Consider the following 16,080-nt stretch of genomic DNA (forward strand, 5'->3'; position numbering starts at 1 on the left):
GCAAGTCCCCAGCCCCTACCTACACTCACAGGACTGGCCGCCAGCGCTGGACTCTCTGCTCTCCACAGGATCGGTAAGTCAGTTCTCCCGACATCTGACCGGCTCATTTAGTCCCTTCCCACCCCCCCCCCCTTCCCTTCCCACGGTCCTGACAAATCTGCCGACTCCAGCAACATCTGCAGCATTGTACACATGCTGCTTTGGGGCCTTCTATTGCCCTGATATACTCTGGCACGGTCCCTGATGACATCATCAGAGACACGGCAGAGCATATCAGGGTAGTAGAAGGCCCCGAAGCAGCATGTGTACATTGCTGCAGACGCTGCTGGAGTCGGCAAGTTTGTCGGGACCGTGGGTAGGGAAGGGGGGGTGGCAGTAAGGGACTAAAGAAGCTGGCTAGACCGCGAGAAGGGAAAGGGGGGTAGGGAAACACTGCTGCTGCACAGGGAAGTGGTGTGGGGGGAGGGAAATGGAGGGGGAGGGAATGCTGCTGTGGATGCTGCACAGGGAAGTGGGGGGAAGAAATGCTGCTGCATAGGAGGCAGGGAGAGAGACAGACAGATAGAAAGAAAGACAGACAGCGGGAGGAAGGGAGACAGAAAGAAAAGAAGAAAGACACAGGGGCAGGGAGAGACACAGAAAGACAGACAGACAAAGGGGGCTAGGGAGAGAGACAGACAGAAGAAAGACAGCGGGAGGGAGAGAGAGACAGAAATAAAGAAAGACAGACAGACAGACATATATTCTAGCACCCGTTAATGTAACAGGCTAAAATACTAGTATTGTTTAATAAACTTTTATAAAATCAGTCATGGAACTTTTTGAACAGACCTTGTACATACTTACAAGTTCAAGTAGGTCATCGTTGGCTCATCATTATGTCCCAGGAATTGCATTAGACAATATTGGAATACCACAAGTCTGATTTTTCACAAGCATACCAGAGCCATAAATAATGCTTTCCTGTCTAGCTTTCAGCAAAATGATAGAACAATTGAAATTTTACATTTTTTCAGCAAATGAATATTTTGATTGGCCAAGTTTACTACAAATAAGGGGGTCCTTTTACTAAGGAGTAATGCGTGCTTTCTACAGGTTAAAATCACTACCGCAGGGTACACTCCTGTATGCTTGGGTAGTTTTGCATGTACGCATGTTGAGTTCATGTTTGGGGGGGATGGCTAGGCTAATCAGCACATAGACATTGTGCAGGATTAGAGGATGAGCCCTTACCACCTACAAAATGGGTGTTAACAAGTGTTCATGCATTGATGGCTATGCGGTAATGGTCAACTTAACGCATGGCCATTATTTCAGAAATCAGAGTATCAGCCATTTACCAGCAATCCTACAAGTGGCCTTAGATTAGTGGTCTCAAACTCAAACCCTTTGCAAGGCCACATTTTGGGTATGTAGGTTCTTGAAGGGCCTCAGAAAAAATAGTTAATGTCTTATTAAAGAAATTACAATTTTGCATGAGGTAAAACTCTTTATAGTTTATAAATCTTTCCTTTTGGCTAGGTCTTGTAATTTATAGCTAAAGAGACATATGATCAAGAAATTATGTGATTATGATAAACATACCGAGGGCCTCAAAATAGTACCTGGCGGGCTGCATGTGGCCCCCGGGCCATGAGTTTGAGACCACTGCCTTAGATCATGGAAAAGATCAACTGCCTAGTAAAAAGGTCCCAAAATATTTCCAACATCATAGTGCTGCTGTCTCCATGATAAACTGAGACTAATCAGTAAAACTTGAGCGTAATTCGCAACTGGTCACCCAGTGAAACAAAACATTTACAATTTAATGGCATTCTATACTACAATCTGAAATGCATTTGGTTACAAGGCTACAATGAAACACTGGTTTTTAAATACGTATGAATTCAAGAAAATTAAAATATTCTATATTGCTATATGGCTGTTAACATTCATCATTCTGCTTTCTTAGTGTTAACCTTCTGTGCCATTTTCCTTCATTAAATACCAACCATTGCATAATCACAATGGTTTTTAATCAGCTGTGGCAAATAAGTATGAGATAGCCATGGGATATAAGATTCCTGGTATGCACTTTGAATAAATGTCAACCCCCTAAGCAGTCTTGAAGATCACAAAATCTAATGCCTGGCACGTGAAATTTAAATATTTCCAGTTATTTGAACTTTGTTTCTGACAATCTGTTCATTTAGTCATTCTATCTGTTTTCTTTTTCCTGAATCAGAATTTCTATCTTGCAAAGAAAGGCAAGGATGCAGGCAAGGAAATGAATGAGAAAAACAAAGAATCATTACTGGAGGTAAGTCAATTCGCATAAGCATGTGGACAAAGCTGACCTTCGCTGGTCATGAGAGACCCAAGATACAGATTTCTTCTTGGTTAGTCTGCAAATCATGGATATTTTAATTATGTTCATATCACAATAAGCAAAAATTGGACAAAGGTGGGTATCCAATGTCCGAGGTGTCTAAATATTTCTTCTGATCACCTTACAACTAGAGTTCATGGGACGGTGGGTTGATAAGCAGTGAAAAGAAATATACCTGCTTATATTATTGATCACTTTAAATTTACTGATAAAAAACGCTTTCCACGGCATTTTAGATTATTTACATTTCCTACTCTAAAAGGTTGCATATACAAAAGGTTTTGCCATAGAAGTTTATATTTTCAAGCTGGATCATGGGAAAAACCCTTTTCTGTCCCGGGGAGTGTGTGGTGCAGTGGTTAGAGCCACAGCCTCAGCACCCTGAGGTTGTGGGTTCAAATCCCGCACTGCTCCTTGTGACCCTGGGCAAGTCATTTAATCCCCCATTGCCCCAGGTACATTAGTTAGAGTGTGAGCCTGCTGGGACAGATAGAGGAAAATGCTTGAGTACCTGAATGTAAACCACTTAGATTATAAGTGGTATATAAATGCTTAAATAAATAACTCCTATCTTCCCTGAAGTAAAAATCCTAAAGACAAATTCTTCTGAATGTGATTATAATACACTGTGCTTATACAGTCTCTTGATTGTTGTTAACCGTGTTGAGCTGAGAGGTTACTGCGGTATATAAGTGAATTTGTTATGTTATGTTCCGTAGTGATCTAAGGTCAGTACCTCTTCATGTGCGATTTGTTGAATAAGCGACCCATAATCTGGTCTTGATGTTCTCTGCATTCCCACGTAAATCTTTGAAGGCTTTTGGAATTGCAGAGGGAACAGAATAGATGTGTAGAGGAAGTTTCAGTTGGCTCTCGTCTGGAGAATTATTAATTCCAAACACATGCAATGAGAGGCTGGACGGGATCAACCTCAAAAATCAGCTCATTATTTTTTTTTTTTTTTTAAATAAAAGCCAAAACAATCGCAGTTTTAGTTTCAAAAACTGGAAACTGTGAATTTTTAAGTTGGTTCGACTTCCAACAATAAAACAAAACCACAGACGTCTGACTACAGTTACTTTAGCAAGGGTACTGATGGCCCATACTAAGCCATTTTCAAAAATGTCATTACTCTGTATGAGAGAGATTAACACGCATCCTAAAATGGCATACGTCCTGACACGGAACAAACATATCAAGGAGAGTCTATGCTGAAATTCCCCAGGCTTCAGAAGGATTAAATCATTTTTTTCCATCACAACCCTTATTTGGCAGTAGTGACAGTGACAGAGCCACAAAACCGCTACGGGTTGACTGACATCATTTTGAACTCAGCAGCTCAATATATCCAAGTAGGTTAGGGTGGGGAGTTTCCCCTTCAGGAAGAGTAGGGGGAGCTATTCTGTGGGAGGCTAAAGGGTCATTTTGGAAGGGAAGTGACAATGCTGTTGAAGGGTTCTAATCAGAGGGGCTTTGTGAGCAAGGCAATCCGATGGACATTAATATTACAAAACCTCTAGACCAGTCTCAAACACACGGGGGCCACATGCAGCCCACCAGGTACTATTTTGAGGCCCTCAGTGTGTTTATCATAATCACAAAAATAAAATAAAACAGTTTCTTGAGCACATGTCTCTTTAGCTATAAATTACAATATTATTATTAAGACTTAGCCAAAAGGAAAGATTTATAAACTATAAAGATTTTTACCTCATGCAAAATTGTCATTTCTTTAATAAGACATTAACTTTTTTTTTTTTTTGAGGCCCTCCAAGTACCTACAAATCCAAAATGTGGCCCTGCAAAGGGTTTGAGTTTGAGACCACCGCTCTAGACCCTTTAAGATGACGCCAGGTACACTGGGCTGCATATTAGCCGCTCACTGATCCCGGGGAGAAAAAAAAATAACAGTCTGTAAGGTTGGACTCAAGTTGTGTTTTTTGTTCACCACAGAAATTACTAACCTGCAGCACTGACTTATCACAGTTTAGTGACCAGTGGTTAATTAAGCTGCAGTAACATTGAATAGAAGCTACCTCCTTGGAGAACTGAAAGCTACTCAACTATGTTAATACTTATACTCTCTTTGGCTGAGAGTTAAGGTTCATATGTACCTCTGCAGGTATATATGAGAACATGTAGCAGTGTACACCTTTCTCAAAAATGTTTCAATAGGAGCCTGTTTCACCATAGCATGATGGTTATCAAGGATCTATTAGTTCTGTTGACCCTCTAGCTCCCTACTGGGCCTTGCCAAAAAAAAAAAAAAACCTGCTCTGCTAGAACTACTCACAGAGCAGCTCAGTGCCAAAACAACACAAAATGCAGAGAAAATGTGTATACTCCAATATGATGCGTATACACATCAAATAGCCCATATTTTGCAGAAGCATTGGCATTTGGTTTCACTTTTACCTACATTTCAGGATACTAGACTATGGATTGCATACAGATAGGATTACCATATGTCCGGATTTACCCGGACATGTCCTCTTTTTAGAGAACTCTCCAGGTGTCCAGACAATTTTTTTTTTTTAACCCTGCAGTTTATCTGGATTTCGGACAGCCTAAATTATTCTTTTATTTTCAGGTGGGCAGCAGGGGTCACCACCATGGGTGTTGGCAAATAAATCACAGTCCCGCCATGGGTACCTGAGGTCCGGAACAAAAGCTCCCCCTGCAAGCCGATGTAGGCCCGTTTGGCACTGGCTGGAGGCAACAGGAAAGGCCCTAGCTCTGCCTGAACTCAGGGCCACATCTGGAGGGCCTCTGAGCATGTGTGGATGCCCTCCAGGTGTGGCCCCAAGCTCAGGCAGAGCCGGGACCTTTCCTGCCACCTCCAGCCAGTGCCAAACGAGCCTAAAGCAGCTCACAACAGGAGCTGCTATTCCTAGACCACCAGTACCTGTGGTGGGACCATGATTGATACAACTCCCACCTGCAGGTGTTCCCCCCCAATTGCCACCAGAGAGGTACCATCCCGCATGGGGGAGGGGGGTCAAAGGGAGGGAGGGAAGGTGAGGAGATGAGGTTTGCGTGGGGGTGGGGGTGGGGCAGAATGGGGTGAGGTGGGACTAGGAGCGATGCCAAGTGTCCTCTTTTTTTTTACTTACAAAATATGATAACCCTACATACAGAAGAGGACCAAATTTCAGAGAGATTCTAAGTTCAGCTACAGTATCACAGTGAAGATCAGATTTAAAGACATAATCCTGATTGGCCCAGGCGCCTAAGGCCCTGCCCATAGGAGGAGCCTTAGGCACCTGGTCCAACCGGTATATCAAAATATAATAAACTTGGAAAGCATGATTCTATATTGGGTGCCTAAGTTTAAAACAAAAAACAGTGCTGATATCAGCATCTAACTTTAGGCAGACTTTATAGTGTCAAGGCTAAGGGCCTGATTCTATAAACAGCTCCTACGTTAGGTGCCACTAAGTTCCCTAATCGCAGATACCTAGCAACGCCTAACAAAAATGTGCATGTAACTTAGCTGAAATTTAATGGATTAAATGGTATGGTAATTGATCACTTGCACAAACACAGTGAAGATGACCAATAGGTGCTGCATAGCTTTAATTTCCAAATTTACCAAAAGACTCAACACATATGTGTTTCGGCCCTATGGACTGTATCCGGAGTCTGTGTGTAAAACTTCCTCCTGCCGGCACCCCCCAACACATGACCCCCCTAAACCCCCACCCCCTGAAACCCCCTACCCCCCCGGTACCTGTACCAACAAGGCTGGCCGGAGAGATGCCTACTCTGTCTGGCCAGCAGGCTCACCTCTTCAGAATGGCAAGCCTTCCCCTTCCCCTGCATCCCAAGATGTACCGAGGAGGAGCCTAAGACCCTGATTGTCCCAGGTGCCTAAGACCCCTCCCATAGGAGGGGCTATAGGTGCCTGGGCTAACCAAAGTCTTAGATCTCCTTCTCAGTGCATTCTGGGATGCATTGGGAGTGGCCTAAGACTGATTGGCCAGATACCTAAAGCCACTCCTACCAGGGATTGTTTTGGAAATGGCAGGAGGAGGGATTGGGCACCCCTCCTGCCAGGGGTTGTTTCAGGGGTTCTGGCAGGAGGAAGTGGGCATCCTTCCTGCTGCGGACAGTGTGGGGGGGGGGGTTGGGGGTGGTGGTGGGAGGGAGTAGGCATCCCTCCTGCCAGCCGACTTGAGGTGGAGTTTGGGTATTCCCTGCCGCGGCTTCTCAGCTGATCGCTGCAAGGAGATTTCCTTGCTGCGAAAAGTGTAGCGGCCGCATCTATTTGAAATGTAGGCCAACATTTTACTGGCTTACATTTCAGGTACCTGTCGCAGCTTTAGGAAGATGCCTAGGATCGCTTAAGCTCACCTAAGGCCACTTCTGGGTGAAACCACATCCATGCTCAGCCTTAGACGAGCTTAAGCATCCCTAGGCGACTCCCTGTACCCACGACAGACGCCTACAGTTTAGGCGGCCTGCTTCGGGTTGTTGTTGTTTTTTGAAAACATGCATCCCGATTGGCTGGTCAGACAGTGGTAGGATGCCTACCACTGCCTATAATAAAACCCCATTTATAGAACTTGGCCCATGATGTCTCTCAAATATCCAGTGGCATAGACAAAATACATACCTGGGCTCCAGTCAATAAACTAAAATTGATCACAACATAAGCCAAAGTCCTGTGGTTTCACAACACCTCACAAACAGTCACTGCAATTGTTATACTACCCTCAGGAACCTCTCTAAAATATGGTCAAAAATTCTAAGGTCCTCGGAATTATACTCAACTCTACCCTATCTTAAGAGCCCCAAATCTCTAACCTATGGGAAAAAACTTCTATAGCATGAGACAACTAAGACTAATCGGATCCTTCTTCCATGATCATCACTTTGCCATACTGACGCAGGTGCTTGTGCTAACCCAACTAGACTACTGTAACACTCTCTCTTTGTTGGCATTAACTCTACCCTCATTCACAAACTATAACTGATACAAAATACAGCAATAATACTAATATTCAGACTAAAAAAATATGATTCCATCTCACCTCACTACAGAAGACTACACTGGCTACCTATTAATGCTTGCATCACCTTCAATCTATTATATGTAATGTTCCACATCCTATATGCGAACTCTACAAAGCCACTTATAAACCATTTCAGTTGATCATTTCCTCTCCCTAAAGTGTAAAATACAAAAACATATTTAGCTCACTATTTCCCTACCTCAGCACCAAGACCTAGAACAATCTTCCAATAATTGTCAAGACAGAACCTAACTACTGTATCCCAGATTTTGAAAGAAACTGAAAATGGTCCTTTTTGAGAACATATACTCCATCGATACTTAACAAGTATGTTGTTCCAAGCAACTTACACAGCATTTCACCCTTCCAGAAACCACAAGAGCTCCCTCCCCAAACTCTACATATCACACTAATCTACATGTATGTCAACTATATTGTACTTCAAACTGCTGTACTGTAATTCTGATGACAGCTCAATGTTCTCCTCTGTTGAATGATTGCTACATCTCCTATCTTTGTTAACTACTTCATTATATACTACTTACTTTATATTTCATCCTAAACACAATGTAAATTTCTTGATTTGTAAGTCACCTTGAACCTAGATAGGCACAGAGCAAACAAGAAATTGAAGATTAGATTTGATATAAGAAAAAAAAAAAGTACCCCATGCTCATCCCCTCTTCTGTGTTAGTTCTGACCTAAAAAATGTGATGCTGGCAAGGGATAACCCTGCCTTCCTGACAAAAAAAGGTAAATTTCTCATAGACAGGAAGGAGAGAGTGGGAAATATTTTGCCACACTATTCAAAGTGACAAAAATGAAAGGGGGTGGGGGAGAGAGAATAAAGTAGCACTCTTTCTTTTATGTGACAGTGCAGAGGTAGGGTCAGGAGGAGGAATTTCTGTTGTTGGCTAACTTTATTTTCGGTTACAGTGTGGGAGGGGCACAGTGAAAGAGACGGACACAAATAATGTTTGTTTTATTTGATTGGGGCAGTTGAAGTGAGAGATATATGATGAGATATGGGGCTGGGATACACTGGGGTCAATATTTAGCATGGTTTATGTTAGTAGGTCATGTCTATCACCTTACCTACTGTTGCTGATAATAAACTGAGGAGGGAGAAAGAGAGAGAAGATGACACCATACATAGGCCGCTGCCTCCACTGCCACTCTACTCCTCGAGTCTGCCTTTTTTCACAGCTGTCTGGGCAGCAGTAACCAGAGCTCAAAGCAGAAGTCAAGCACTGGAACCTGCCTGCCTTTGCATTCTGACAGGCTCCACAGCATCCTATCTTCCTCTACTGCGATGGTTTTCCATTCTTTGGAAACTTACATAAAAAGCTTTGAGCTCTCTCTACTGCCACTGTGATAGCAATGGGAAAAAGAGGCCTAAAAGTGAGGAGAGAATCCGGACAACAGTGTGGGGGAGAGGGAGCAGTCAGGGTTGGGAGTTTCCCCTTCTCCCCCATGCCTAATGGGTACATAGAATTTAAATCCAGTGCTAGATGACACACTTTGTAGACATGCTTGTAACTATCTTTGTTTTGTCTACTCCAATTCATGATGTCTAGGAGAGCTTCTGTGGGACTTCAGTCATCGTGCCAGAGCTTGAAGGAGCCCTTTATTTAAAAGAAGATGGAAAAAAGTCCTGGAAAAAACGTTATTTTCTTCTTCGGGCTTCTGGAATTTATTATGTCCCCAAAGGAAAAACCAAGGTCAGAAAGTCAAAGGAAACATTTTAACAACAAAGGAATTTGGGAAGGTGAAAGTAAAGACGTCCCAGGGTGGAATTTTAAGAATATGTCTCATATATCTGTGGGGGGGTTTCCTGAAGTCACAACACTTGTGCAAATATTGGCCTATGACATTTTTAAATCCTTTTGGGGTTTTCCTTGTTTCATTTTATTTGTCAGATAGATAAAAGCATTGTTATTTTTACATCAGACTTCCAAAGGCTGTACATTGGCACTTCCCCAGAAAAAAAAATGCAATTACTTTGTATAGGACTCCATAGGGAAATCATTAGTTAACAGCTTGCAAACAGTCCTGTTTTAGCAAAAAAAAAAATCAGACAGAGGAAATCTGATATTATTTTATCAAGTAGAAAGGCATATTCTTCTCATTTAAGATCTAATTAACATAGCTTTTATTCCTTCCATAGGCATCGAGAGGGGAGAAAATCTTAGTCAATTGGTCCATTCATAGAAACACAGAAAAATGAGGCAGATAAAGACCATGGGCTAGATTCTCAAAACTTACCACCATGCCCTTAATGAAGGTCGCTAAACCAATTCCAGTCAGTTTAGTGTGCCAGTATTTTACCGGCCGATTATCAGAACGGCCTTTTCTGAGCTTCCTAACAGTCTTTGACTCTGTTATGCAAATGTAGTACAACTAGGTCATTAATATTAAAATGATAGTAAAATGGGCTCATCAGTATTTAAAGGAGCACTTCTATATCATTCCCGGGTGATTTCCTAACTTCATAGTTCTACATTTGCAGACAAAATTTTCGGACAGGGTCTGAGCCCGTTGTAACCTTACTTTCCAGTCAGTGCCTCAGCGCTGATTGGCTCAGGCACTGACAGGAAAGTATGGTTGGCAGCTCAGACCCTCCCCCCTCCCACTCTCCCCTCCCGCACAAATTAAAAAAAGACCTCCGAATTGAAGGATGGCAGGAGGGATGCATACTCTCTCCCGCCACTGGGGTCCCCATCTCCCACCCAGATAACCTGACATCCCCAGCAGGAGGGATGCCCACTTCTTCTCGCCTCCAGTGATCCCTGACAACCCACCCCCACCCCCAACACTCACAGCAGGAGGAATACCCACTCCCTCCCACCGCTGGTGATCCCCCTTGACACCCCTGGCAGCAGGGATGCCCACTGCCGGGATCCTCTGACACCCCCATACCTTTCCGACAAAGGCCGGACGGAGGGATGCCTACTCCCTCCGGCCAGTAGGCCCGCCTCTTCAAAATGGCAGGACTTCTTCCCAGTGCATCCTGGGTGTGATGGGTAAGGCTCTGATTAGCCCAGATGCCTAAGGCCTCTCCCATTTTACCGCGATGGCCTATGTAGTCTGCCCATCTGTCATCTACTATTCCTTCTTCTCCCTTAGAGAGCCTTTGCACTTGTCCCAAGCTTTATTGAATTCAGATACACTTTTCATCTCCACCACTTATACCAGTTCACAATATATGTTTAGTATGCCTATTTAGGGGAAGGTGGGGTTTAAATATGAGCCTCTGATACTCATTCAATTCCTATGAGTGTCAGAGCATTTAGCTTGCCAGCCCAAGGTAAGAAGCTCTTCCATGGTTCAGTAAAACCCAGCGTTAATATGTGAGATAAGTAAAACTTCCTTAATAGACTTACTATGTTGTGTCTTACTGAGCTCCCAAGAAATTGAGTAAGGCAAAATATAATCTGCATATATAAGAACTTTAAAACCCATGCATTCTAACCTGCCCATAAAAGAATGAAAAAATACATGAAATAGTATAGGGGGTAGAGGGATTCCTGCAGAATGCCAAAATGAGGGTACCATTTATTAGTTCTCTCTTCATCTTTACCTGATATGATCTCTCCGCAAGAAATCCAGTAAACCAAGATAAAGCATTTCCTACGATGCCAACATCACCAATTATATCCAATAACAAATTATGATCCACCGTGGGGTTCATTTTCAAAACAGAAAGATGTCCAGAAAACAGCATAAAATGGCACTTGGACATTTTCTTGCCAAAACCACCAAGTTGCCGTTTTTTAAATCGACTTTTTAGATGTTTTACTAGGCTTTTTGTCTGAAACGCCTCTAAATCTCATGGTGGCGAGTTGGAGGCATGTTAAGGGTGAGATTTGGGCTTGACACGTGGACATTTTGCAGCGATAATTGAACTTTTTACAAAATGTCCAGGGTACAATGTGGACATTTGGGGCTAGACCTGTTTTAAAAATGAAAAAGGACACAAAGGTACCCAAGCTGACCAGATGACCACTGGAGGGATGAAGGCATGGCCCCCCCCCCACACTTTCCCAGTGGTCACTAATCCCCTCCCACCCTCATTTGATCTGAATGAAACAGTACATATCTGTCTCTATGACAGCTGTAGCTAGCATGGCCGATCCTAATACAACAGCATGAAAGTGTCTACAGCAGCCTGGTGGGCAGTGCAGTAGACTCCAGAGAAGGGGACCCAGGCCCATATAATTTCCACCAATCTGAATCTTCAACTAAGATTTTAGGGACTCAAGTTTGACAGCCAACTTACGATGGACGCCTAAGGGCTCCTTTTACTACGCCACGCTAGCGGTTTAATGCGCATAATAGCGCGCACTAAACTGCGGGATGCACTAGCCACTACCGCTTCCTCTTGAGCGGGCGGTAGTTTTTGGCCAGTGCGGGGGTTAGCGCATGGTGAAAAGTCGTGCGCGTTAACCCCGCTAGCGCGGCATAGTAAAAGGAGCCCCTAGGTCAATACAACTAGTAGACACTCATTTTTTATGTTATTTGTAAATCTTTATTGACATTTCAAACTTTATAATGTATACAATTGAAGAATCAGAAAAAACTGTATGAAAATACATTGTAATCATCACAATTATTACATTAAACAATTTTTTATCCCCTTATCCTAATTATAAACAATAAAATTATATATTATACTATCAATATAATAAAAAAGAATTAATTTTACTCTTCCAAATAAATATTCCACCCTCCCACCCTGGATGTGTAAAGGAATCTAATGAAAAAAAAAATCATAATTATAATTATAACGTAATAAAATTAGTCAATGGACCCCATACCTCATTAAAGAACATGCTAGTACCTAAACGTTCTGCCATTATCCTTTCATATTTGAGACAAATTAGAAAGTTCTTGATAATCGTAAGTTTGCATTGATTGCATTAATACTTTCCAGAGCATGGGGGTTCGCTGGCAGATATAACATTGTGCAATTTCTTTAGATGAGGGTACAGATAGTGATGCTCCATGGTAACCTCAGAAGTCTCAAAGGTGTGTAAAGAGCTAACTAATTCTTTAAGTATTCTAGCCCATTTTGTCTGAGGACCTTGAAAATCAAGCATAGTCTTTTAAATTTAGCCCTGTAAGGTGCTGGTGGCCACTGAAGTTGTTACAGCCTTCTATCAGTCATGCTGGAGCATTCTGAATTAGTTGCAGCTGATGCAAACGTTTTGGCTAGGCCTAATCTAGTCTTGATGTTATCATGGCACGGACCACTGTAATCGCACTTGTCTTTTCAATATATGTAGAGAGATATCATAGCTGCCATAAACGATATGAGACAATTTTTAAAGGTTGTTTGAATTTGCAGGATCAGAGAGTGAGTGATGAGTTTAGCGGGATCCCAAGAATCCTGACCTGTGATTCCTGATCTGGTTCACCGAGTATGAGTAGTTGCACATCATCAGCGTAGATTTTGTATCCATCGTCTGAAGCAGCCCAGAGAGAGGCGTTGTTACAAAGTAGATCAAAGATATGAAAAATGATCCAAGTTATAAGTTTTATGGAGTTTAGTTTCAGTAGCTTACACTTCCCCCTCCCTATTCACGGTTTCGGTAATCGTGGTTTCGACTATTCGTTATTTTTTTGCCCAGGCCCCCCCTCTCCCCCGAGAATCGCTTGGAGGCAGCCACATCAACTAGAACCGGCCCCTGGACTTGGATCGGGGCGAGGAGGAGGAGGAGGCGATTGGAGGCAACTTCATGCACGGACCTTACCTGGTAGTGTAGCGGTGGCGCAGGGCAGGAGCAATTTTCCTACACTCCTGCCCCATGCAGTGAGTTCCCGTGGTCTCACAAGACTATAACGGGTACTCCCGTTGTAGTCTCGTGATTCTTTTCCTGTAAAACAGTAGTCTACTTATTTCTCAACCGGAGACATGAGCCCACCAATTCAAAGAAATCGATCAAATCTATATCACTATTTGTCATTTTGAAAGTGGAAAATAATATCAAGATTTAATACAAGTGAAGGAAGGCTGGGATGTTTTGTTTAGTATTATAAATGAACCAGCTACATTTAGTCTCCATTTGTTGGTTTTATAATGATTTTTTTTCCATTTCCATAAAGAAACTAAAGATTGTAAGTGCTCAACTGGCACTTGAGTGACAAAAAAATAAGAGATTTTGCATGTCTCTTGTGTTCTGCTTAAAGATATAACATGCTCCCTCTATAGAAAACACTTAAAGTGATTCTTTCTTTTCAAGATTCCCCCAGAAATGCAAATGATGAGTCAGACGCATTCAGCTGTAAATTACAGCTGCTGACATTCACTACTAGATAATAAGAGCCACGGGTAAATGGTGTTTTAATGTAGAGCACGTCTCTTGGCTTTTTCTGCTTTTAAGAATGTACATTCTGTGTGGGCTTATGTCACTTTTACATTCTGAAAGTGCCGACTTAACTTAAAGGTCTGCTAATTAACGTCCGCAATTGCTTAGTCTGCAGCAACACAACCCCATCATAGCCGAAATTAATGAAGTGCGCTAAAATCGATGGAACTTATTTCTTTTTTTACTCTCTGAATGAGTCACAATGAAATCATGTGCATCACTGCTGACCTGCCCCTAGCCAAGTCACCCTGGAAAACTATCTTTGAGCTTGGAGACAACTGTTCTCTTGGTATTCTGTATCTTCCCAGCATATCCCAAAAGTCACATTGACAATCTGAAAAAACTTGCTAATGCAAGTTAAAAGTCCTTCAAATGCCATTATATGAGCTCCGAGAAGCTCACAATATAATTTGATGAAGCCAAAGTACTATTTGCATAATTGTGGTAAGAATCAAAATAGGAATCAATGTTAACGATCAAATCTGGTGCTTAATGAAAGTTAATTTAACTAATTCTTACCTGCCTTTCCAGTTCTGGAGGTCTTTTCAAGTTAGAGCACGTTAAAAGAGGGCTTATCTTGTCACATACTACTGATTTTTTATTTTTACGCCTGTTTCCCCATAATCACTGCCACCATTTCCTCTCTCTGAGTCGAGGGGGACAATGATGCACGTAATGTCTCTGGCCCAAGGAGATGGACAGTGTGGCTACTGTCTCTACTTTGTGGTCCAGTTGTCCAACAGTAGCCCATAACAAGTTAACATCTTGTAGAAAAATAAAGCTAAAATTCTGCACACTGGTGCAGAATTTCATAAGGCGTAAAATTCCTGAGTATTACTGGATGCTTCTCATACCTTATCTTACCTAGACTAGTGTTTCTCAACATGCAGTACAAGGCCGCCTGGGGGTACACGGCCTGGCCGCCGCCAGGGATCTCTCCCTGCCTCCTGCTGGGGATATCCTTCTGCCCATCTGCTGCACCAACCCCCACCCCCGAAGCCAACCCTGCCACCTCGCTGGAGCCGACACGCTCCATCTCCTACCCCTTAGCAGCAACTCTGGGCAGGTAAGGGCCACAGCGTGTGCAGCGACTCACATAAGAACATAAGAATTGCCACTGCTGGGTCAGACCAGTGGTCCATCGTTCCCAGCAGTCTGCTCACGCGGCGGCCCTCTGGTCAAAGACCAGCGCCCTAACTGAGACTAGCCCTACCTGCGTACGTTCCGGTTCTGCAGGAACTTGTCTAACTTTGTCTTGAATCCCTGGAGGGTGTTCTCCCGTATAACAAACTCCGGAAGAGCATTCCAGTTTTCTACCACTCTCTGGGTGAAGAAGAACTTCCTTACGTTTGTACGGAATCTATCCCCTTCCTACAAGCCTTCCCCCCGACATCAATTCTGATGTCGGAGCAAAGGTTCCGGGCCAACCAATCATTGCCTGGTGGATTTGGGATGGAGCTTGGGCGGGGGTACTCAGTTGGTATTTGTTAGGCTTAAGGAGTACTTGGCCTGAAGAAATTGAGAAACACTGACCTAGACCACTGTCAGAGCACTGAAAAAGAAGCTGCAAGCTCTCCTTGGTCTGCTTACAGTTGTGTAAACTCTAATTCTATTATAGATAATGACCACATTTTAAAATGAATGTAAACAGGACAGAGGCAATCCCAAGGGTGACCAGTAAAATGATCTTCATCATATTATATTTTCAAAGAAAGACAAGAGAAAGGGATATGATAGAGGTATTTAAATACTCTATGGCATAAGTGCACAGAAGGTAAGACTCTAAATTTAATTGAAAGGAAGCTCTGAAACAAGGGATCATAGGAGTAATATAAGGAAATATTTCTGTACAGAAAGGGTAGTGGATGTATGGAAGAGCTTCCTAGCAAACACAGTGATAAAAACTGTATTTGAATTCAAGAACACAACTGAAGAGGATGTCTGAGGGATAGAAGTAGTGCTGAATATATTACATTACATTACATTACATCAGGGATTTCTATTCCGCCATTACCTTGCGGTTCAAGGCGGATTACAAAAGGTTAGTTTAAGGACAGAATTACAATGAATAAAGAATTACAGCGTTACAGAATGACAGAATTATATGAATTGTAGAGCATAGCTAGAGAGGTAATATGAAGATCTTGAGGGCTTTTAGTGGTCGTGTTTTTATTTCTGTTTTAGGAATTTCTTGTAGCAGAACATTTCAAGAATAAAATCACCAACACCAGAGCCACACTCATACTCAACCCATCCAACCAAAATCCAATCACAATCCACCCCACAGGAAAAGAAGCAATCGCAGCAGACAGAACTTGGTCTCAATTCC

General features: G+C 42.7%; 1 protein-coding gene across 4 annotated transcripts in view; it reads left to right on the forward strand.

Annotated features, from left to right (window-relative positions):
* The window catches only part of APBB1IP (amyloid beta precursor protein binding family B member 1 interacting protein), a 267,594-nt gene that overhangs the window by 181,811 nt on the left and 69,703 nt on the right, over positions 1-16,080 (forward strand). For all 4 annotated transcript variants that reach the window (XM_033931405.1, XM_033931404.1, XM_033931406.1 and 1 more), the window contains exons 8-9: positions 2,225-2,299; positions 8,961-9,104. In XM_033931405.1, the coding sequence (XP_033787296.1) occupies positions 2,225-2,299; positions 8,961-9,104 (219 nt within the window). The remainder of the gene's footprint in view (positions 1-2,224; positions 2,300-8,960; positions 9,105-16,080) is intronic.

The sequence above is a fragment of the Geotrypetes seraphini genome, chromosome 2 (assembly GCF_902459505.1).
Source record: "Geotrypetes seraphini chromosome 2, aGeoSer1.1, whole genome shotgun sequence".
NCBI classification, from domain to species: Eukaryota; Metazoa; Chordata; class Amphibia; order Gymnophiona; family Dermophiidae; genus Geotrypetes; species Geotrypetes seraphini.